Genomic DNA, 23194 nt, shown 5'->3' with positions numbered 1-23194 from the left:
CCTACATTTCATAACAGACAACATACGCCTCAGTGCAAACAACAGGCGGAGGACGTCCTGATCAGACGGCCGCCTGGTGGAGTGTGATGCATGGAAGCTTTTAAGCAGGAGTAAGAAATGAGAGGGATTTTTACCAAACCACCAAGGATGAAGAAGACCATAAACAGGCGGCCCAGGGTGGTTTTTGCATAAACGTCTCCATAGCCAACAGTGGACATAGTGACCATGAGTAAGTAGACACATTCCCAGTAAGAAAGAGCCTGGGAATTCTGGAAGTTTTCCCAGGGATCCCCTGAGTTTTCCACCTGGAACAGAAGTTGAGATTTACACAAAAACGAAAACATACAGGCGTGAAGCAGTTTTATCTTTTTCCACAATGGAAACGCCTGAATTTACCTGCCCACATCTTCACTTACCAAATGAATGAAGCCTGCAGCAGTTAGCCATGTGCTTATGAAAATTGAACACAGGTTCACCAGCTTTATAGAGTTACTGTTCAGGAAAACAAGAGCCAGACAACAGCGTTGATTTATTAGTTTTTTAGGTTTGTTCACTACAATATCAGAAGAAAAACTTAAATGTTTTGGTCATAGTGAAGGAACAATCAGACCTCTACTGCTTCAGTCACAGAAATCATTCTACCTACTTCTCAATGTGAATTAACATGCAACACAAAACGGTCAGCTGCTGCACTGACGTGTTCTTCCTAATTATGTAATCGCGCGACTGAACTGAGCAGTTCCTGTATATTTCTGAAATCACATATCTGTCCTCCACCTTCCTGTGTATTCAGTATTTTTGTGTCTGAGGCTTGTAAAATAATACAATATTCTGTATTATGGACCAAGTCTCAGCGTGACCTCTGTCCTGTCTCTACCTTCGTTCACCATCTGAGTGAATGACTGAGGAGATTATTTTTTTTTTGCACCATAAGCTCTTCCTGACATCTGTGCAAAAAGATTTAATTTGAAGCAGCGATGCAGAAAGCTCTTTTGTTCGTGACTCCTATTTTACAGAACTATCCGGTTACTGTGCGGTCTGCAGTACTCAGAAATATACTTTAAACCTGCTGGTGATCGACACCTCATCGAATGTCGCCGCTCATGCTGGAGTTCATTTTGCAGCAAGCAAAACGCGACTAATAAAGCTCAGTTTGTAAAACTGTGCCATGTCCATGCGTAGGTTGACATAATGAGTGAAAAATGTGACACTGCACACATGACAAAAACAGAAAGTGAGATCAAAATGTCCATTCACTTACCTTGTCTTTAGTATATTCAAAAACTGTAAAATTTCTGAGAACTGTATCAACCTTAAGGCCCTTAAAAACCTCAAGCCTACGAGGGAGAAAAAGACCATAAGAAATTAGCACACATGAAGAAATCTGACATCAATAACATTCGACTGCAGTTTGAAAAGAGCATCATACCTTTCATACCTTCATCCATGTTTATCAGCCTCATTGGATTCATATTGATAGAAAAAAAATTAGCTCCAACTGAACAAGCTGCTCTGAGCTGTATCATATAAGAATATTTCTGGAATATGTGTTGGCAAGAAAAATGTAAAGAAGGTCTAGATCCCAGGTATCTCTTCATCAACTGTTTTAATCTCAGGAGCTCCACAGAGCGCCCGCATCTACCTGATACTTGTTTCATTCTGAACGTGGAAGAATTCAAAACCTGGATTAGAGAGACAGGTGGACGCCGTCACGACAAATTGAATGAGTAAACAGTTGTGACGTCAAATCCTGCATTTGAGGGTATTTATGGGTGGAAAAAAAAATGGAGGCTGTTGCCAAGAGTTCAAGGACGGCAAAATACAGCAGTGACAACTTGATCCTGAGCTCCTGTACATGATTACTGACGGACTGTATCATAGCATCAGTTAAGCTGCATCCATACATAAAATCACACCAATATTATCAACAGTTTAGCAGCATTTCTGCCCAAAAAGCTCAGACGAACAACATACAGACGTGTCATATAAGGCAACAGCAGCACATGTTTTCCTTTATGTTAAATCATTGAGGTGCATTGCAGTAAACTCCCTGCTTAAAAGCCAAATGATTAATAGCTCAGGCTCATTTTGAGAAGGAGCTGTATCCACCGCAGTATTGGTGGTGCATAAACAATTAAAAGCCACCTCAGCCAAGAGGGAGCGATCAACTCAAATCCATCGCCGCATGCATCAATCGGGCAGACGAATTTCCCTGCTGGAATAGATTTGTGCGAGCGCCAAATGACCCAAATGAAAGACGTGGCAGGCACTCATTCAGCTAAAAACAATACATAAATAAATAATCTTTTAGAAAATGACGTGGACCGTGGTGCGTCTTGCCAAAGCTCATTTTTCATTTCATTCTCAAGCGGCCGTCTGCCAGGTGGGGAGCATAATACAGAGAAAATCCTGAACCAGAACCTGCTCCAGCTGACACACACAGTCCAAAGAGTCTCGGACATGCCAGCACTTCAGCTTTAGTGGAGCTTTCCCTTCGTTCCCGCGTCCTGCAGGTCTTACCCCAGTAGGAGATTACGTGGAAGCAACCACCGAGGCTGTAACAGAAGCTCTCCTGGTCCTCTTTGTCGCTGACCTGCCCGTGGCCCATCCTGACCCTGTAGCCCTTCTGGAAGAGCTCCCCGGTTGATTTCTTGCGTCTCCGTGTGTTAGAAAGTGTCTGAGAGTGTGTGCCTCCATCGGCCCCCCTGTACACTAACATCTTAGTGGGAATCATGTCTGGAAATTTACTTTCACAATTTGCAAGTTTCCAAGAACAGATTCAAAATGCGCTTCACACACCCGTCTTCAATGTTCTGCATCCACTTTAACGCACAACGTAGGAAAACTGAGAACCTCCTGCTCCAAGAAAAAAAGAAGAGGGGGGAAAAAAATAATCAGGCACTTCCCTGGTATTTTGATCCAACAAGTTGGCGTCGGACGCAGCTCCTTTTTGAAGCACCATTCTCGAACTTTCATGGCATCCTGGTGGTGATCAGGCGCATTCAGTGAGCTTAAAGCAAACCCTTTTCCCATCAGGATATTAGAGTGTAAGCTCCTTTAGGATTCATCAGGAGAAAGGAAGAGGCCAGGCAGTGAGTCTGTCCATCAGCTGGCTTCACCATGTAACCTACATCCCATCTCTGCAACCCCACAACTGCCCTTCCACTGATGTTGTCAAACCGAATTTCATTCTGTAATCTTAGGTAAGAACAGTGTGTATCTTTGTCCAGCGTTTATTGCAGAAAACAAAGTCATTAGGACGGCCAGGAAAGCTGTGTATGTACAAATGACAGGCTTTGGCAGCCATTGTGTTTTTCTGTGGATTTAGTGATTCCGCAGTAATCCTTAAATTAATCACAGCTGATGTAATAACTGCTATTGTAGTTGACGTTGAAACGAAATGCGCAGCAGCACAAATGTCACCACAAAGAGGGGAAAAAAAAAAAACAAAAAAACAAAACACACATCAGCTGACTGACTAAATCTGCAAAGTCCATTCAATTTCAAATGTGAATTCGAACTTGAAAAAGTATCACTGTTGTTCTCAGTAATGTGCTGCATCAAATTTACATCTTTCCACTACAAGCAAAGATTCTTCAGAAATGGTTTCCATTTTAAAAGCTTGAAATGTTGATGTAAATGTTCAAATATCGCTTTTTCTTCTGCTGTTGTTTCATTTAAACATATTTAGAGGTACAGTCAAGGTTTCCAAAGCCAAACGCAACAACGAGAAAAAAGTATGAATGAATTGTGTTAAATAATATTAAAGCTTCATTTCGTCAGACCTTTAGGTCACCAATAATTTACTACAATCACCTGACAGATAGGAGAGTTTGTGAATTGCATACTAATAATACTGAAAGGAACATAATAGGACAGATAAAACTATGAAAAGTGTGTTCATCAGTTAAGAGTTTAATTATTATTGGTTAAAATTAAAACTCTATGCAAACAAAAACACCAACTCCTTCCTTTATCAACTCACCACCTCCAGAGAATCAAAAGGAAACTCAAAGCCCTCTAACATAAAAGCCTCATAATCCATTAATCCGCCTACGATGCTTCATACCTTTAGGGGTCCTGACACCCAAGTTAGGAATCTCTACCTCGGAGTGTTTGCTTTTTAGGATGGTTTAATACTAAAAGCCTCTTTCAAAAGAAAAAAGCTGCCACATGTGTTCACCAACAAGATCTGAATTTTTCATCTGAGGCAGACGTCCTCTATCTCGCATCTTCATATGTCATTAACTGTAAGACATAAACGTGCCGTTGGTATTTCACACGCATCTGGTCAGAGATTCAGCTTCTAAATTCAGGCTTTGTAACAAAGCCCCGTTGTTGTGTTTCGTAGCCACTGCATGTTGTTTCCAGATCAAAAAGTATCAAGATCACAACTCCTCATATGTGCAGCAGCGAGTGCTGGACAGAGTACCAGCACATACTGAGTGTGCGTTTGTGTCAAAACGTTCAGACAACAGGATTGGCAGATCAGCAGCCTGGCTGAGTGCCATGTCAAATATGGAGGGCTGATCAGAGGAGATAGTTTGACAGCTGCTGAGCTGGTTCAGACTTCATCACCTGTCGACCCTCATCTTAACCAAACACTAAATTAGACACCATTAATCCAACATCACCATCATTGTTTTGATTCAATAACAGAATTTCTTTGTAAATTTGAACACAAATTTTGACTTGAGCCAACAAGAAAAACACCCAGCTGAAGCCGCTAAATGGATTTCATCCATTTGTCATGTGATCACTGATGTATATTCATAGGAGGTCGATCTAAATCTAAATTCAGTCCACAAACTGTGAGCTCGGCTGCTCTGCGACAGGAAAGTATATTGTGGATACTGTGAAACAATATACAGATGGGCAGTTCAGTTCAGCTGTGAGAGTCCTGCTCTGCTGAGCGGATACCACAAAGAACAACACCAACACAACAACAGGATGGGTGAAGTAACAACAGATTCTCATCATTGGTTGGCGCTATAACTAATGCCAAGATTAAAAAAAAAAAAAAAAATCTCACAGGGCGGGTTAACTCCTTCCTGTGTCATAAATATACAAAACAGCAAAAACTAACGCCAGCTAGATTTCTCCTCTTCCCTTAGCTTACCCTAAGCATGATTTATTTACTTCAATTATTCTGTGGATCTTAATTTCATCCTTCATGGCAAACATATTGAGTGACAATTAAAGATTTTGAATCTCTTGAGCCTTACCCCAACCAAAAATAAGGCTGTATATAATTCTAGTTTTCATTATTTTGTAATGATCAATGTAGTCATCTGTGTAGATTCTGACCAATAATCAATTTCAGGTTAAAGAAGGAATAAAAAACATTTTAAAATACTGTCCATCTTTGCTCCTCGACCATCTTACACTAAATATTGGCTGAATTAAATGAAACTCTTTCACACTAATATATCAAATCTGTATTATATAAAGTGAAAAAGGGAACGGGAGGGGAGAGGAAAGAAGCCTTAGTTCTCCAGTGGAGCAAAGCCAGTTTACTGATGCAAAAATAATCTTTGCACCAAATACCAGACAACTACGGTGATGAGTAACTGTTTCTTGTAACACTAACAATAATTTTGGACCGTGTCCTGACAAGGGTGAGAAATCGGTAGCAATTTTCTGTGGTTTCCACAAGATGGCACCAGCAACCTCCACTTCCGTCTGTTTTCACGCCACAGTACATCAGCACGGAGGAAACACAGGCACGTTACGCAACCGTACTGATCAAGCTGTCACTCTGGCTCCAAAGTAGAGTGTGTTCATTGCTTAGAGGGGTGCTGGTGTTGGCCACACGGCAAGTTTGTTCCTGAGCTGACAGGCGAAGAAAAATCGTCTGTAAAAATGTGTGATGAAGAAAAAATAAAAGATCCCCTTTAATCCTGTAATTCCTCACAGACCTCTCCAAGTGATGAGCTTCACACATTTAGCAGATTGACTTCTATTCTAGCGCTCAAGCTCCCACCTTTCTTTTTTTAAATCCATTTGCGTACTTCCGTACGGAGCATAATTTCATTTGTGTTACTGCAGGTGAAGTGAAGGGCATGTGAGCGGCACCTGCTGCACGGTCAACTTCCCAAAACACACAGCCATTTCCACGCCAACCTTCTTTTGCTTGTTTGGATGGCACACCCTCGACAGCCATACAATTTGATAGTACTGTCATGCACACAAGCGTATGTTTGAGGAGGAAAAGCTCAGAAAGCTTTCGAGTCACCATGCTTTTCTGTTGTCATGCTGTGCTGTGGCAGAGAGTTCAGTCTGATGCCACAGTAACCGTGAGGATCATTCAAAGTTTTCATGCATAACATGCAAGATCCCAACACAACTTTGACTTCATGACAAAATTATCAAACTTATATGGCTAATATTGTTGGTGTGCCCGAGTAAATGACCTGAAAATACCCCAAAAAGTTTCCTCTTTTTTTTTTTTTTTTTTTCACCTCTCTCTTTTTGGCAGCTTTTGTGAAGTGCCCAGATATGCCTGGCTGTTAGACACAGAGGATCCACTGGGTGGCACCGTGGGCTGCTGGGAAATACAAATTAGTTCAACGCTCGGGTCAGCAGCGTGAGCATCCTTACCGAGCCAGCTCCTGTTTAGGTAGACCGATACAAACACCGGAGGAACGGTGAAGAAGTCCACCACCGAGTTCACCTCCAGCCAGAACCACAGCTTGTCGTTGGCAGCAATAAACTGCAGGAATGGAGAGTTGTAGATGAGTGCTGCAGCGGTCAGGTTGGCAAATCAACAACTTACTTTTTTTTACTTACACGGAGGCCGAAGTACAGCAGGAAAAACACGTTGAATGCCATGTCGATCTGCAGCGTGAAGTCCTGGTAGAAGTTCTGACAGGACTCGATAGGACTATTAGAGACAGAAACAAAATATGTCACTGTCTGAAGGCAAGAACTGACAGCGAAGTGAGGAAATGCCTGATAAAAACTATATTACACAACAGTATTTCGTTAAAAAGCACAAAAAGATGCATTCTTCTCTTCCTGAAAATGCATTTTTAAGACTCCCAAAAGAAGAGGAACATAGTGTTCAAATAGAAAGTGCAATAGTCGATATTTCCAATGGTTTTTCTGTTGAGAAAGGACATGCATTTATTGTCACACAAGCAATAACCTGTCGAGATACCTGTTTAACCCTTAAATAACCGCAAGACAATCTGCCTGAGGAATATATCGTTTTCTGAAAGTGCACGATAACATCGTGAAAACGGTGTCGTTTTCCTTTCAGGCCTGCATTTCCCATTTCACAGACAGACATTTCAGTTCCATGTTAAGTCAACATGATGGAAATGCAGAGCCAAGGCAGTAGTTTAAGGGTTAAATGCATGCAGGGTTCACGTCTTCTTTAATGAAATCAGGCAGCCAAAGCAAATGCTAGCAATGTAGTGAAGTCTCACCCTCAAAAAGCTTGTATCTGGCACCAAGAATTCAAATAAAGAGAAATAATTAACCATGTAAATGTGAATTAATAGGTTAGTTTGATCGTTTACTAAAATTCATGACCAGGAAGCTACAAAGTAGCCTCCCAAAATATTAATCACACATTCAAAACTTAAAGTGCTGCAGAAGGAGAGTTACTGACGTCAGTGTAGAAGAGATTTCTATTAGAATGAATCATTCACATGAATTCAAATACAACATAAGCTTTTTATGATGGAAACAGTGAAAGATTAATTGTGTTAGCGGTGAAGGATTAGTCGATGAAATCAAAAAACTTTGATATTTGATTCGTTGGAAAAGTTACTTAAGTCAAAAAAAAAAAGAAGTCATTAGTTCCAGGTTTGGAGATTAGAGATTTTATAGTGTTTGGTTTTGGATTGTTGGTCAGACAAAACACACAGTTCAAATCAGTTCACTACATTTTTCCTTCTTTTTTTTTTTTTTTTTTTTCTTATGTTGGATACTTTAGATGAAACCATCAATGAAATACTGATTTAAAAAAAAAATAAAATTGTGACTTGAGATTTTGACAAAGGAGCACAAAGATACTGCGTCCTTTTGTTCTCCTTCTAGGTTTGGGATTCACGTCCAGCCAGTTAGTGTCAAGTAAATCCCTCTCACATATCAGTTTTCATGCTTCAGTGTCATTCCTCGACCTGCAGGATACCACCCGATGGCTTCCATCCCCCTGTGCAGTTTAATACCACTCGGATTAAAGCAAATTGCTTTTGTTACATAAAAAAAAAGGAGAGACTAAACTCTCTTTGATAAAATACTGTCCATGAGGTGACATTAAAAAAAACCTCAGGATTATTTTGAAGTGATCTGATGCACAGCACTGACTCAGCTGATGTTGAAGAGCTCGGCACCGTGATGAGGCAGGAGGCTTTACACGTCCTGAGTTTAATCAAGCCGGTATTTATAGAAATCCTCAGCATGCTAGAATCGCTGAGCGCAAGGCGGACTTGCTTTTCCTCTGCATTTTGGTAAAATATGGTTAGAAAGGAGCACCGCTGGTGAATACACTGAGCGTAACTTACCAAAGGAAACACAAAATTATTCATTTCTCACGTGGAGCTCACAGTTCATCAGTTACATTCGTAGAATCTGGGAATTGTTCAATCTGAATGCGTGAATATTTTTAGTTATATGCACAATATACGCACACTTCCTCTGGAAAAAGGAATACAAACTGTTTAGTTCCTTTGGTTCCTCTGTTGTATTTTCACCCACAAATAGAATAACTGTTCATTATAACAATTATATTTATAATTTATATAAACTATATGTCACAACAGATTTGTATGATTTTAAAGGTTCCTTTGACATTTTTCTTTTATGATTTGAGGCTCAAAATAAGGATACATGTGTGGAGTAAGGACAGTTTAGATGGAACAACACAAAGAGCTTTTGGAGCTTTGTATTCTGCCTCCTTTTCGACTTCAGTTGAGACTTTCATTCAATTATTAGATTCAGCTTCTCTACATAACTTTGTTTTTCTGAGAAGCTACAACAACAAGACGGGGGAAAAGAATCAGTCTTCTCTTTGGCACCTTTAAAAATAGTCTGTGCATGTCGAATAGAATCTGTCCTCATTCACGGTAATGACATGCCAGCCTGGCAAATCCCTGTCATAGCAGGGTGACAGACCATATAGCAGAGACAGACCTGCAGTGATAAATAATTGAGTTCCAATATGCATGGTGTGGATGAGGTCTAAGCCTGTTCTGGATCACAAATCCTCCACGTCCACAGTCGCTCTGCTCTCCCTTCCTCATTCCGTTCAGGCTCACATTAAATAGGACTGACCAGTGATGTTGTCAGAGGGAGTGAACATGATTCCTGTGAGAGTTGATAACCTTGAACAAATACTGGAACAAAAGCTGAATCCACTGAGTGTGAAGAATGACCTTAAGGATAAACAGATCATTCAGAAGTTTTTTGTTACCTTCATTTGAGGAATATTTTCTTTCCAATACAACAGATTTTGTTTTTTTTCCCCTTCCCAATGATCCGACAGTCTTAATGTCTTAACATGAGAATTTTGCCTGAGGTCTGCAGTTCAAAAATCTTGTTTTAAAGGTCCAATTAATCAGTATTGCTTAGATACTAAGAATGAATCAAATGATTGGAAGAAAAAACACCATCACACAACTTACAAGCTTTGCCTTTTGGCTCATACTTTTCCCAAAATACAAGCAGTGCTCTTCTAAAACTCCCCATCTGCTCAAAAATAAAAGGCAGATGAATATAGTTAGCAGTTAGCCAATGAAGACAGTGTAACGCCTAGCAGCTTAACGGCAGGTATTTTCTTTTCAAGAGCAGGTGGAGACCAAAACAGTGCTTGAACATTGACTTGTGTTCATCTGCATGATGTCGCTCTGCTTCTGTTGCATGTCTAAATAACTGTTTTCTTTACAAAGTAATAAGAAGAGGATATTTCGTTCTTACTATGCTGCTTCCCAAGTGGCAAAAATCTTTAAATGGTGACACAACAGAGTGGAGCTTTTAGCAGCTTAAGTGCCGGACATTTCCTTCAGTGTCTAACACAGACCAAGAGCAGGGGAAAATGAAGGTGAACGTTGGACTCTTCACTCTAAACTAGAAAGCCATAAATCCCACTCTAAGTGGAGGATAACTGCTGGATGACTGCTGGCCAGAAAAGACAATTATTGCACATTTAAGTTGTTTTCAGTTTCTTTGGGATTCTTTCTGTCCCCTCGGTGTGGAAGAAGTAAGTGAATGAAACAGCTGTCATTAATGAATATCTGATTCAAGATTACACAAGATACAATTAATCAAGACTACGTGTCTGCCTGCACATTGAGAAACGACTGAGTATTGGCACAACTGATTCAACGCTCGCTGTTGAAGTTCTAGTCACCATTTCGGTTTTAACGGCGATCAAAGAGAGAACAGTGTGACACTTTCCACGTTTGTCCTGACTTACAAATGATGTGGAACTTGGTAAGACAGCGAAAGCTCTGCCAAAGCAGAACTTTCTGCCTAACTGGCTCGGTCGTCTCTGTGCAGCTTTTTACGATGAATCTAAGTGGGTTGGTAAATGGGAATGTCACTTTGTTGCTTCCAGCCAGGTTAGCCTGTCCGTCATATAACAGCCCCTGCAGCCCCACATGACTAATTACAGGAAGGGCTATATCTGTTACAGTCTCCAAGAGAGCACTAACCGGCTGCTTTTTGACCTTAAGTACTGAGCTTTTGGTTGTCAGGGAGTGAAAAGCTGCCGTCTGAATAATAGAAAGACCTGAAAAGGAGCTTTGTAAGATTAATAATACACCAAACGGGTTCTTCCTCATTGCGTGCCTAGCAATGCCATTTCATAAGTGTGAAAGGCTAAGGACAGAGGTCAAAGGTCTTTTTCATCAGGTGAAAAGGTATCGGGGCCACAGATGGCATTGGTAGGGATGTAACTCTACCTGAGCTTGTCCGGATAATGAAACGAGATCATGCTCACAAAACCACATCAGAGCATGTCAAGCCTTTAGCTGTACGCGGTGTTATGAAATAAAAAAAATAACCTGAATGCCTGCCACCAGGGCCACGAGACAGATTACATGACTTTATAGCCCACTTTCTCTCCGCCTTAACATTATTCCCATTGGGGACTCTCTTTGGGCTCGATAAAAGCTTTTATCCTGCTATATTTCGCCCTACATCTTAATGACACATCCTGTCCAAACACCACCATGTTGCAGTAACAGCATACTGTTGCACATGAAGCTAAAAGGTTTTTTCCGCTTCGGCTGGTTTGATAAGTGATGGCGATTGTTCTAACCAGGAACTTTGGTCTTTCCTGCTTGTTTTACAGTTCGATCTTTTCATTACAGAGATAAAGCAAGCTCAAAGCAGTTTACCCTGAAAGCGATCGGATAAAAGTGGCGACTAACTGAGTGAACGTAATATATAATGTAAATGCAAATAAAAAAAACAGCCATCATGTAGGTGTGTTCTCAAATACCATAAACTGCACTATAAAGAGCACAGAGCACTCAGTGTTATTAAAGCTCTGCTAAATGAGGATTTATGAGGGTGATCAGTTAATAGCTGAGGTTTCTGAGAGGAGTCTAAATCATACACTTTGGAAACTGAGGCAATTTTACACTGAACCTTTACACCTGAAGAAATATCATTTCATTCGCAAGATGTTATTGATTGATCTAGACTGCAATATCACTAATTGTGTAATTAGCAAATGGCAATATTTTCACTAGTACTCGAGTATTTTTTTTAGTAATGCCACTGTAAGCTCTGGTCTTAAATACTCAGCGGACAAGGACAGCAGGATTTGGGAGAGATTCAAGGAGCTCTTTGATAAATTTTTAATTTTCATCCATCTATTTTCCAACCATCTATGAGGATTCACTCCCGCTCTGACCTTTTGGGCAAAGAAAACATTTTGGTCTGAGAGCAACTTTCTCACTCTGGATTCTGAGAAAATTATAAAAGTACCTCTCATTCAAACTAATAATCAGTTTTTAAAAAAGAGAAGAAAAAAGAAACTTACTCAGAGGAATCAATGAAGTATATTACGAGGGCCCCAATGCTGAGAGCAAACACCAGAACAACCTGTAGAGAAGACAAAAACAAACTGGTTAGAGCTACAGAAGCAGCAGATGTTTGATCTTCAACCCTCAACAGAAATTAAAGAAGAAAGTAAACTGGTTCAACACTGAAATCATATGTAGCACAAAAAAAGATTCTTCAAGACATTAGAACAAACTCATAGACAAATTATTCATCAATTGATTAATTTGTTGGCAGAATAGTCATCAGATTCATTGATAACGAAAATAAATCTTAGCTGCAGCTTTAAAAGTTTGTCTTCATAAACTTTGAAAGTTCAAACTTGAACAGACAAGTTAATTTATTGAAATGGGTTTCAGGGTACTTATTAATAAACATATAGACTTTGATCTTGCTAAATCTCTTCATCTCTTTATAAATGTGTTATATACGCCAAAAAGAAAGTCATAGTTTGGAACAGCAGTGTCATAAACAGCCTCTTCAGTTACTGTATGTCTGACAGTGTAAATAAATACACACAAGAGCTCAGCTCATCATGTAAATTGGCAGTGGAAGAGTGGGCGAGGTGACAGAATCCTTTCACAGACACAAACAAGCAGCGATACGACTGAGCCTGAAGCTTTGGTGGCCACAGCGGAGCAGCATGACAATAAAAACCAGGGCATCGCTTTTATCCCGTCACTCTGCCTTTCTGCAGCGGGGGAGATGCTGGAGTAAGGCGACAGACAGGCTGGAAGACTGCAAGGCAGGTTTCAGGGTAATAAACACGAGATCGAAGGACGTTAGCAAACAAAGGCGTCGGATGACAGCTCTGACACTGATGGAGCTCAGATCAACCTTAATCACTGTCCCTACCGACACCGAAAATCAGAACAAACTGCAAGCACAAACTCTTAAACAAGGACTTAACAATCAGCACGCCCAGATAGTTTGAGGACAAACAGAGCTCGGGGTGACTGCGCCTCCATTTCAATCAATAAACAACCCGAGTTCTCACCTGACAACACAACCGCCACTGAGAATCACACAGTAACATTCAAAAAGAGACTGCTCTTATGTTGTGTTTGTGTTTTCACAACTCGAGGGCAGAAGACAAATTTCTGTTACCTAACTAGAGCATACTTTTTATTAAATAGGCTAAAAAGCAACTAAGCTTCATCACATTTATACATTTCATATTTTGCAGGGCAGCTTTTACCCAACATGTTCTTGGCCATTTTGCATTTCAAGAGACTGACCTTTTTAAGTCTTTAAACATCATAATTTTACAGCATCATCAATTGATACTAAGAAGTTAAAAAGCACCGCAGCTCGTTGAAATGTGCATCCTAATGTAATGCTTTAAAAGCCAGTGTTAATGTAGACGAGGCCCCGACCCAGAGAGACACAGATAAGAACTGAAAGGCTTCTGCCAGACAGCAGAACAAATGTTTAACATCCTGAAATGCACTCCCGGGCTATCTGCGACCCTACCTGCCTACCCTTTCATCTATTTAGAAATGACACAATGGCCATCCTGAACAAGAAGCCATTGGGCATCCATAATGAATGAGCGCAGCCTAATTCATTTCCATGATCTGAAATTGTATTGTCGGCCTCCAACCACTGATGGCTCTGTAATGACAAAAAGCTCCCGCGTGCATTTTTAATCGACCCGTCCTCTTTGAGAGCCAGGAAATCTCTTTATGCCTCTGACAATCCCAGTTTAGAACGCGGAGACAATGTTGGTGCAACCTTAGAAATGCTAATGCCGACGACAGAGGGAGATTCGATGATGGCTGTGAATAAAACACACTGGCTGAAGCAAAAAAAGAGGCCACTCACGGCCGGGTTTGTCAATGAGGTGACAGCAGCGGCATTCATCATATATCTCAGTCGAAGGATAATGATGCATCGGCCATCTGCCAACAAAAACTAAGATGTCCTTATACCAGTTGTTCCCTGCAGGAAAGGGGACACTTAAAAAATCTCTGTAAAAAAGAGAAAATACTTTTTTTGTGAGACTGAAGTTTACCTGACATGCCACATGCAACCAAACTTTTTGAAACCAGTCTGTTGGTTTATTACTGAGATCCATATGGGAAGATTTGGTGTTCTCAACAAACACTTGGATAAACGGCCTAGCCCAGGATAATTTCAGCCAATCAGATTCTGCGTCTAATTATGTTCACCCCCTTCCCCAACAGATCATCTGGGTAAATCAAACTCTTTTCAAAGTAAACTGGGAAAAGAGTGGAGACATCTTTTCCACTGTGAAAAGACTTAAGTGCTGTCCTTTGCTCTGCTTTCAAGAGAAAATCTGTCTAGTTCCGTACAAGTGATGCTATAAAAGTTTCTAGTTACCGCAGGCAGCATCGCTGTTAACAAGCACTCACTTCAAGCTGCCAGTAAATTAACAGGACCTTGTAGGACCCCGATCGCTCTGAAACAAGTTAACATAGAGCGTGGAAAGTTGGATTTTTGATTGTGAGAAACTCAGTTGCCTCACAAGGTGAAGTTGAGGTGGAAATAATATCTGACGTCTAAAGGAAATTGAAACAAGTCCAAGTCAACTTTCAAGTCTGGTCTTCAAGGTCTTAAAGCAAGTAACGAGTAATTTCCAGAACTACTCAAGAAAAGTTTTTTGAATTCTTGAGCTATTTCAGGCAAGTAAGAGTCAAGTTTCAAGTCTGGCAGAGAAATTCTCAAGTCACGTCTCGTTAAGGGAAAGTCCAAGACAAGCAAAAAAATAAATAAATAAATAAATAAATAAATAAATAAATAAATATCCAAATGATATTCAAGTTGTCAGGCTCTGCAAGAAGTGTCTGTTTTTGAAGCATACATGGACCTCATTTTCTTTAAATAAGTCCTTCAGGAGTCATATCCAGCAGTGATCATGTCTAAAAAAACCTGGCTCAGGTCTTAACAACAGAAAGTCAGCAACTATGACTGAAGTGTAAATGTCACAATAATTTCTTGCCTGAGAAAAGCTCCATCTGATTCATATGCATATAAAAATAGGAACAACTCTCAAAAGAGATCATAATATTACCAACGGTCCTGTCTGTGAGGTTGAGCAAATCACTGCCCAACAGTTTGCACTGGCACGTATTCACAAGTCAGCCTGCAAACAGCAGAAAACCCACTCATGCCGTTCCACTCTTCCTCAAGAGTGAGTCATCATCGGCCAGCTTGAATAAGCTGCCAAGAGACGGGAACTTTTACTGTCAGGAGCGAGTGCACTCTTACTTTTGTAGTTGAGTCAAGACACAGGAGGAGACACAGAGGAAAAAAAAATATTTACAATATCACACATTAGGAGCCAAGGATGCTTTTAATGTAACATTCCGAGGCTTTCAAAATGCAATACTGGTACAAGGAAAAACTAAATGGATCAGTACTGGAGTTTTAGACAAGTGCAAATATAGTAAATATAATCATCGGTGTGTTAAAAAGCATACTGCAGCGGTTCGCTTGAGATTCAGTTAAGGTAGAGACATGTTTTACCAGTTCTGCAGTGGGAGGTGGTGTTACTCCGTGAGCTGCTAGAACAGGATTCAGGAGAACCAGGGCTCACTTTGTTCCATATTTCCTTAAAGCCCGAGTTCACAGAGGGATCAAAGCTCTCATTTTTGGGCTGCCGGGGATTTGTGTGTGCTGCCAACTGACCGTCTTTGTTGAGTTGAACATGTCCACTCTGGGCTCCATCTGTGTCACATCACGTTCAAGCATCACTCACTTTGACCGTGTTCAACTGAAATGTTCGTGGGAGCAGGAGTCCCTGGCTCGGCGTTACTGTCTGACCTTCAGCATGTTTTTCACTGAGAACACAGCGCTTTCCAAAATAAAATGACCCGAGGATGTTGAAGAAATCTAGCCGAGCCATCTGTCTGTCCTCAAATGGCATATTGATTAATCAGGCGGCTTCCACACAATGACACTCTGCAACATGAATTGCAGGACAACTGAATGCCCTTTTTTGTTCTTTGGAAGAAGAAGAAAAGTGATACTCAGCCATCGACGGAAATTATTTCTCAGATCTGAAAATTGACTTGTTGCACTCATGCAGAAAATAAAACAACTGAACTGACTCAACATTGTGATCAGAAATTCTTTGCATTTTTCAGACACTGTCCATTAACTTCACCACAACAATAACCTATAAATGGATCTTGAATCACAGGAGACGCCTTGGTCATCACTGCTGTGCTCCCTAACTTGGCTTTGTTTACAGCGCTCTTGCAGTTTATCCTTCGCCTTGGATGTTAACAGTAAATTAGCATATTTACAACAACAGCCATAAAAGTGATGGACTGCAGCCCTGGCAGTCACCGAATTAACATCTGAGACATTTACGGGGTCATTAGTGTTGAACTGCAGGTCGTTTAAAGCTGGCAGGACAACCGTGACACGTGACGCAACACTTCAGCTCTGTGATTTCAGGCTAATGCTGTTATTGTTTGACGGTTTAGGAAAGGAGTACTGGCTGCCAGCATGACGACGATCAAGCCCACGGACCTCACACTGACCTTCTGATGGCTCTCAACTCTTCATTTTGAGCATTTAGACGACGCACAAAGCACTTCGCTGGCCTCACAAAGGACAACATAATTACGGCTAAAATGATAATCCAGATTGCACTGCTCAGTGTGAGTCAGGTATTGTCAATCAGAATTACAAGCCTTTGCTGAAGAGGGTAAACAATTATTTAATGGCGTTTTGTGCGCTAAGCTTGTGGTTATTTTTGAACGAAGGCAGCAAAATCGTGGAGCTGCACTGATCAATACAATATAATATTTAATACGTGATGCAGTTTATTTCCGCTCGGTGACCCAGTTCAGTGTCTTGCAGTTACCTGCTGGAGCATTTATGAGAAGAGAAGCAAATGAGAAATGAAAAAAAAAAAAAGCTATTAAAGGCAAAGCACAAAAAGAAGAAAGTTAGAAAAAAGGAAGAGATGAAGTGATTAAGGAACAAAAGACGTAAGGAGGAAAAATCCCCCCTTTCTTCTTTGGATCATATAATATCTAAATCTACGTGTGCGTGTGTGTGGATTGAATGATAAACAGATCATCTCTTCTACACGTGAACATAAGCTTTGCCTGTAAAATGACAGGGCCTTTTAGAGACGACTGCGTCCCTGTTCAGCTCAGACTTGCCCTCACTGGCTGTATCTGCATGTGTCCCGTTCTTGTGGCGACAGGCAAAAACTCAACATGCATACTAATGGGGTCTTGGACGGTGCCCCTGAAGTCTGGCAGCGTGCTCAAGCAGGATCTTAATATAACCTTCCCAGCATGTGTTTCCTAAACAGTCTTCAGCTTCATCTGTCTGAACAAAATATCAAGACTAAACGGTCCAAAACACATCACCAGGGGAAAGTTGGTTTTCTTTCCTGTTCAAAGGGGAAAAACCACAACAGCTTCAAAAATCAATAAATGAACTAATAAATGCAAATGGATGATCCCAGAAAGAAACATCCCTTACCATAATTTGTTTTTCACTTTGACAAACAAAACATCAGTTATGTTGTGCCCCATTTCTGCATCAACTGAGGCAGTCATAAATCTGCACCACTTCAATATTAACACGTCTAACAGCAAATACGTTCGTAATAATGTGAAATGTGTTATTCATGATGTGAAACTAACACAAGATTAGTACTCCTTTTTAGCTTGTTTTGTTTTTACAGCCCATAACTTTACTTCCCCCCCCCCCCAGACGCAGCAAACAGGCTCTGGTAAACTGACTCAGCTGAAGAAGAAAACTTTAAAAATGTATCTTTTACAATTGTGTTTTGGATTTCCTTGCTGTAGCTGTTATTAGGATATCACCAGCACATACTTGACTGACAGCTGTCTATGCAAGTTTCCTCTTGAAAAGATCCCCAGAAATAGTGGGCTGGACTCAGCTGAGGTGATTTATTAGAGCAGAAAGTTTCACCCACAGTACTGCATTGAGAAAATGCATCAGATCTAATTGAAAACCTACATCGCAGGTTGGCAGAAAGTGTGACATTACTCATCATTCGACAAGATAACAATCAGATTGCATAAGAGGCTACAGTCACTGACGACAGCAGCAGGAGGATGAGAAATATTATACAATCCCCAGACATGTGTGGTAATAAATGAAGTCGCCACGTGTCACGCCGATCATGGCCAAGCTGTTTTGACAATCTGGTGATTCACGGCTGAGGCGAAGTTGAAGGACGGGGAGCTGGTTCCGTTCAATTTGTTGGGTTGCTAGCCGCAGGATCAGTGACCCTGGCAGAGTCGTTCCTCCATCCTCTGGGTCGGCTTAGCAAGGACAGTCGACTCATCAGCATCAGCAGAGCGACTCAACGGCCATGTTGAATCAAAAAGTTTTGTCGTTAAGTGGTCCTCAAATGTGGCGAGATATGAGCAAAGAGAACACAAATTCTGCAGTAGTGGCAGTAAGCCCAAAAAAAACAACCCAAGATATTAACTTAATGTTCTATTTTATCAACTCGAGTATCACATTAAAACAAACTAGCCATAAACATAATATAAAGAATGACGCACCGTCCTCAGTATCTTTTCACCTTGCTGATGTGAAATGAGTTCAGCTCCGCTGAGCGCACCCGTCGCTGGCACCGATGGTGAAACAACTTTAAACAGAACTGGTGTTAACACATGGACAGAAGGAACCGAAGTTAGAAATGAATCATTTCATTGTGTTGGTGAGTCAAATGGACTGTCAAGGGCAACAACTGCTCGGAAAGGTAAAGTCATTATCACTGTGATCCTGCCTACAGGTTATTATAAATCTCTGATAAACCCTTCAGCCGGGTCTGGTACCACGAGGCCTGGCTTCTGTGCCTCAGGACTGAAACATGAAAAAGGTTCTGATTAGTTTTGTTTTACTTTCTGCTTTTGGGAAATAATCATGTTAGTTGTAGAAGTTATTGGTATTTCCCGTTTGAAATGTACCAATGGATGTCTAGCCAACAATTATTCAATGGCATTAATGCTGAAGGAAACTTTAAAACATAATGGCTGCCAGCCAAGTTTTGTAGCTCTGAGTTGTGTCTTTTCTATGATTTAGCATTCAGGGAAACTTCTCAATCCTCAGTGGACATCGCAGATATTAACATCAGGTCACAAGGAATCTAAAGGAATGTCTTGTGTCTGTATGTTTAGATTCATGACTCAAAAAGGAGCAAGATTAATTTGAGCAACTCGTTTCCTGTGGTTTTTACAACCTGAGCCAACAGCTGTCCGTTTCATCTCGAGCATTGTCTTTATTTCACACCTCTGCGCTCACACATTCCTGGGAGGGCCATGTCTCATAATTTGGAAACATCCATGTTGCTGGAACTGGACTCCCTGGATCTAATTTTATTGGACCACTGACATGACCCCTTGCATTTGTTTTTCTTTTTTCTCCATGCCATGCTTTAATGACAAATACAACAGTGACAGATGTGGATAGTAATTTCATTAATGCACCACTAAATTATAGATTGGGGGGGATACTACAGCACAATATGAAGCGTGAATACGATGTGAACAATTCTTCCTGAGAACCTTTACAGACCCAGTGCATGTCTGGAGCAGCTGGATGTAATATTCAGGTCTGCACTGCATCATTCAGAATATTTCCCAGGATGAAAGCAGAAATGGTGCATTCAGTACATTCTCCTTAACAGAGCTTCATCAGCGGCTTCTCTTTTGTGCCTTTGACTTTCACGCTGAGGAGTAAAAGCGGAGGGTTTAAGGGATTTCTCTCTCATCTTGTCAATAAAAGCATTTTATTCCTTTGTCTTGCAGGCTTCCCGTGGAGCCGCATGCAGCTGCTTCCACATCATTAGGGATCACTATCAGCATTACAGCGTTTCCAAAGGGATAGACCTGCTTTTCAGCGGTAACGCTAAATCCCCAAGTGTGGATCCATTCACATCTACATGAAACCAGCAGCAGAATGTGCAGGCAATTTAGCGCAGCTACACAGGATACAATTTGTTCAGACACCGTTAATTTCACAAGTTTTATGTGCCATTTTCCCCAAGACAAAAGGGGACTTTACAAAAAGCCTGACCCACTCCCAAAACCAAAAAAAAAAAAAAAAAAAAAAAAAAAAAAACTGTTTGATTGGATTTATTCGTGTCTTTAAAAAATACGAACTCCTTTGTCCATGTTGGACCAAAACGTTTAAAGCCAACACAAAACAAAACAGTTACAAAAATAAAATGGGAATAGAAAGGCTAAACAACTAATGTCGACATCACTCTGCTGAGAATCGTCCGTTGTTTTATGAAAACCCCTTATATCTCCCACTGCATCCCAAATCTAGTCCCTCACTGTCACACATTTGTTATTTACTCTACAGGATGAGGTACACAAGCACGGGAAAAACACACAAAATAACAAATGCATTGGAACACAAACTATTTTGTCCGTGTTCCACTTCATTACTTCATTCATGACGGGTATGCAGTTGATATAAACGGTACTTGACACTGTCTGAAGAGTTTGAACTGATTGTTTGATTATTTAATGTGGGTGACATTAGAGGCAAGTTCCTTGTGGCTTATTTGAGTTTTGTTTCCTTGCAGGAGATTCTGCCTGAAAAAAAATAAATAAAATAAAATAAAATAAATAAATAATGATGATCAAAGGTGTATAATTCAAGACATCCCTCTTCCTTTTTTTTTTTTTTTTTTTTAAACCAAGCACATATTTCTATATCACATGGTTCAACAAGTGAAGTAAGGCAAGGACATTTTTTTTATCTTTACATATAATCATTCAGTGGGCTACTTTTGATCTTATATTTTGTGAGACACATTGTGAGAGCATGTGTATTAACACCATTTTAACCAACAGTCTGGTGTTGAAAACGGTGGGTCAAAAATAACCTGTAACCTTTACTAACAGCTGGTCCAAATTACAGCATGTGGCAGCTTGATGCACATTGATTTATGGTTTTAGTGTAAATATTTTCTTTGAATGTGTCGCGATCTGAACGTGCAAATGTGAGAAATCTGGAAAAAAATAAATCAATAAAGGCGTCTTGCTGTTTTGGTGCAATGGGTGCCACCGAGGAAAAATGGAGGCTGCTGTTAACAGAAAGCAGTACAGGCCTGAGGAGGAGGCCGCAGGGCATCTGCAGCCGCACACATTTCCAGATTCAGTTCGTGACCCATCATCAACACACCAAACTCTAATCTGGGCTGCTCAGTGAAGTTCAGAACAAACAGCATGGAGTTACAGGCTCCTGCAGGCTTTTGTTAGCACTCAATAAAAGAAAAAAAAAAAAAAAAAAGGAGAAGATACAGAAGATACAGGAATGGGCTCAAAGCTTTCTGAATGCTGGCTCAGATAAAAAAGAAAAATATTATTTTGAAGGCTATGCTCATCAGCTGGGTGTAATTAGTAAAAATAAACTCTGCATGTTGTGTATTTAAAAACTACATTTCCATGGACATATATGGACAACAGCAGCAGATGGAAGATGGAAAAGTGGATTAAAGCCATGAAAGCAGTGATTCATAGAGGTCTGCTGAGAAGGCTCGACTGGTGCTGAATGTACAATGGATCATTTCAGCGCAACACTCCAGATCGTTAAAACTCTTTGCACAACATGTGAAATCTGAGGTAAGCGACCTTTTTTCCTATTTGGATGAAAAATTCATGACACCATCCCGATCATCGTACAAAGAAAGACGTGTTCCCTTGAGAGAACACGTTCCAAGTTTGGGGTGTGAGCTCAATATCAAACTCAGTAGCCGGAAAGTTTGCACAAAGCGACTTCGACTATGTTTGACTTTTGCAAAAGAGGCTTCCAACTGCGCAAGTATTTCACCCAGCTGGTGATTCTGTTTTTCAAATGCAAAAGTATCCCTCAACATTGAGAGGGTGACATTTCTGCAGTAATCAGGGCCACATAACAACGTTTTCAATTTACCCTGGTATTTACTAAGACTAAAGATGTAAATGAGCACAGTTGAAGTTCATTTGATTTGCATAAACTGCAGCTCATTAAGGTCTGATGCTGCTGTTTTGAAACATCTTGTGCACGTCTAGATAGCAGCGGTGAAAAGGAAAGTGTTTATATCTGCCCAGAAGAGCCATCATTGAAAAAGCGATGCAGAGTATTTTTGGCAAAACCTTTAACTAAAAAGACAAAGTGATATATAACGAGCCTTCATACATGACCATTACTCACTGTTTCAGTCAGCATACTGGATCGGCCCTGCTGTGAGCCATAAAAGCTCTGAGAAATTACCCATTCATGCAGGAGGCCAACGCCGGAAAGACGGCAGCGAAGTCATATGACAAATAACAGGTTGGTGCTGCTCTTTTGTCTTGTGTTGCTTTTGCTGCCATTGTCTTTACTGCTATGACTAAAGTGTTGACTAACACTCAACTATTAGGTAATTCTCCTATTTATTCACTGTTTCAGCCTGGCTGAAGTTTCCTCTGGAAGTAAACCAGGTCCGTAATTAAAAAAAAAATAAAACATTTTTAAATTTAAAGATGATTTAAAATGAGATACAAACAGTTGATGCTGATTTGGTTTTTACTGAAACATCAATGTGGCCCGTTAGTAATTAAACACAGAACCAATTTGGCCGCTTAAAAACCAGAAATTTGGCTTCTATCCATTTGCATTATTGCAAAGGCATTAAAAAAAAAAAAAAAGGAGTTAAAGCACTTGGAAACTCGATCCTCCCTTAAACCCTTGGCAGCTCCACACAAGTGCTCAGTTTGTGTGTCGTGTTGAATAGGTTGCACTGTAACTACCCTCAGAGTGAAACCTGATGCTCTGTTTGTTTGACACTGGTCACTGTGCGTAGTGAGCGATCTGATCCGATCTGAGCTGTGACATCAACGCTGCTTTCCTTGAACAGTTTGGGTCAAGCCCGTTCCAACGTCTCACTCTGCATCGTGCTACTCGCACGACCTGAAGGTTTATTTGCGAATCTCTTCACTATTTATACGTTTGTCATATCACAGGCTGGATCCAACAATCTTTCATTGGATCACAGCAGCATGTTCTGCGCTCTTATAAATAAGAGACAAACTTATTCCACTGCAGCATGCAGCAGTATTTTATATAAAAAAAAAAAAAAAAAAAAACGGACAATCAAAACATGTAGCGTAGAACCCCAAATCCCACAGTGGCTTAGCCGTGATTTAAGCCATTCTGGAAGCAGCCCAACCACTCT

At 40.6% G+C, this 23194-nt stretch overlaps 1 protein-coding gene across 10 annotated transcripts in view; it reads right to left on the bottom strand.

Annotated features, from left to right (window-relative positions):
- The window catches only part of LOC115060064 (calcium-activated potassium channel subunit alpha-1), a 72931-nt gene that overhangs the window by 34736 nt on the left and 15001 nt on the right, over window positions 1-23194 (bottom strand). For all 10 annotated transcript variants that reach the window (XM_029527885.1, XM_029527886.1, XM_029527891.1 and 7 more), the window contains exons 3-8: window positions 11999-12060; window positions 6790-6883; window positions 6601-6712; window positions 1262-1337; window positions 417-492; window positions 135-305 (exon numbers count right to left, since the gene is read on the bottom strand). In XM_029527885.1, coding sequence (XP_029383745.1) covers window positions 135-305; window positions 417-492; window positions 1262-1337; window positions 6601-6712; window positions 6790-6883; window positions 11999-12060 — 591 coding nt within the window. The remainder of the gene's footprint in view (window positions 1-134; window positions 306-416; window positions 493-1261; window positions 1338-6600; window positions 6713-6789; window positions 6884-11998; window positions 12061-23194) is intronic.

The sequence above is a fragment of the Echeneis naucrates genome, chromosome 19 (assembly GCF_900963305.1).
Source record: "Echeneis naucrates chromosome 19, fEcheNa1.1, whole genome shotgun sequence".
Classification (NCBI taxonomy): Eukaryota; Metazoa; Chordata; class Actinopteri; order Carangiformes; family Echeneidae; genus Echeneis; species Echeneis naucrates.
The sequence above is the reverse complement of the archived record's forward strand: the minus strand, read 5'-3'. Positions and strand labels throughout refer to the sequence as shown.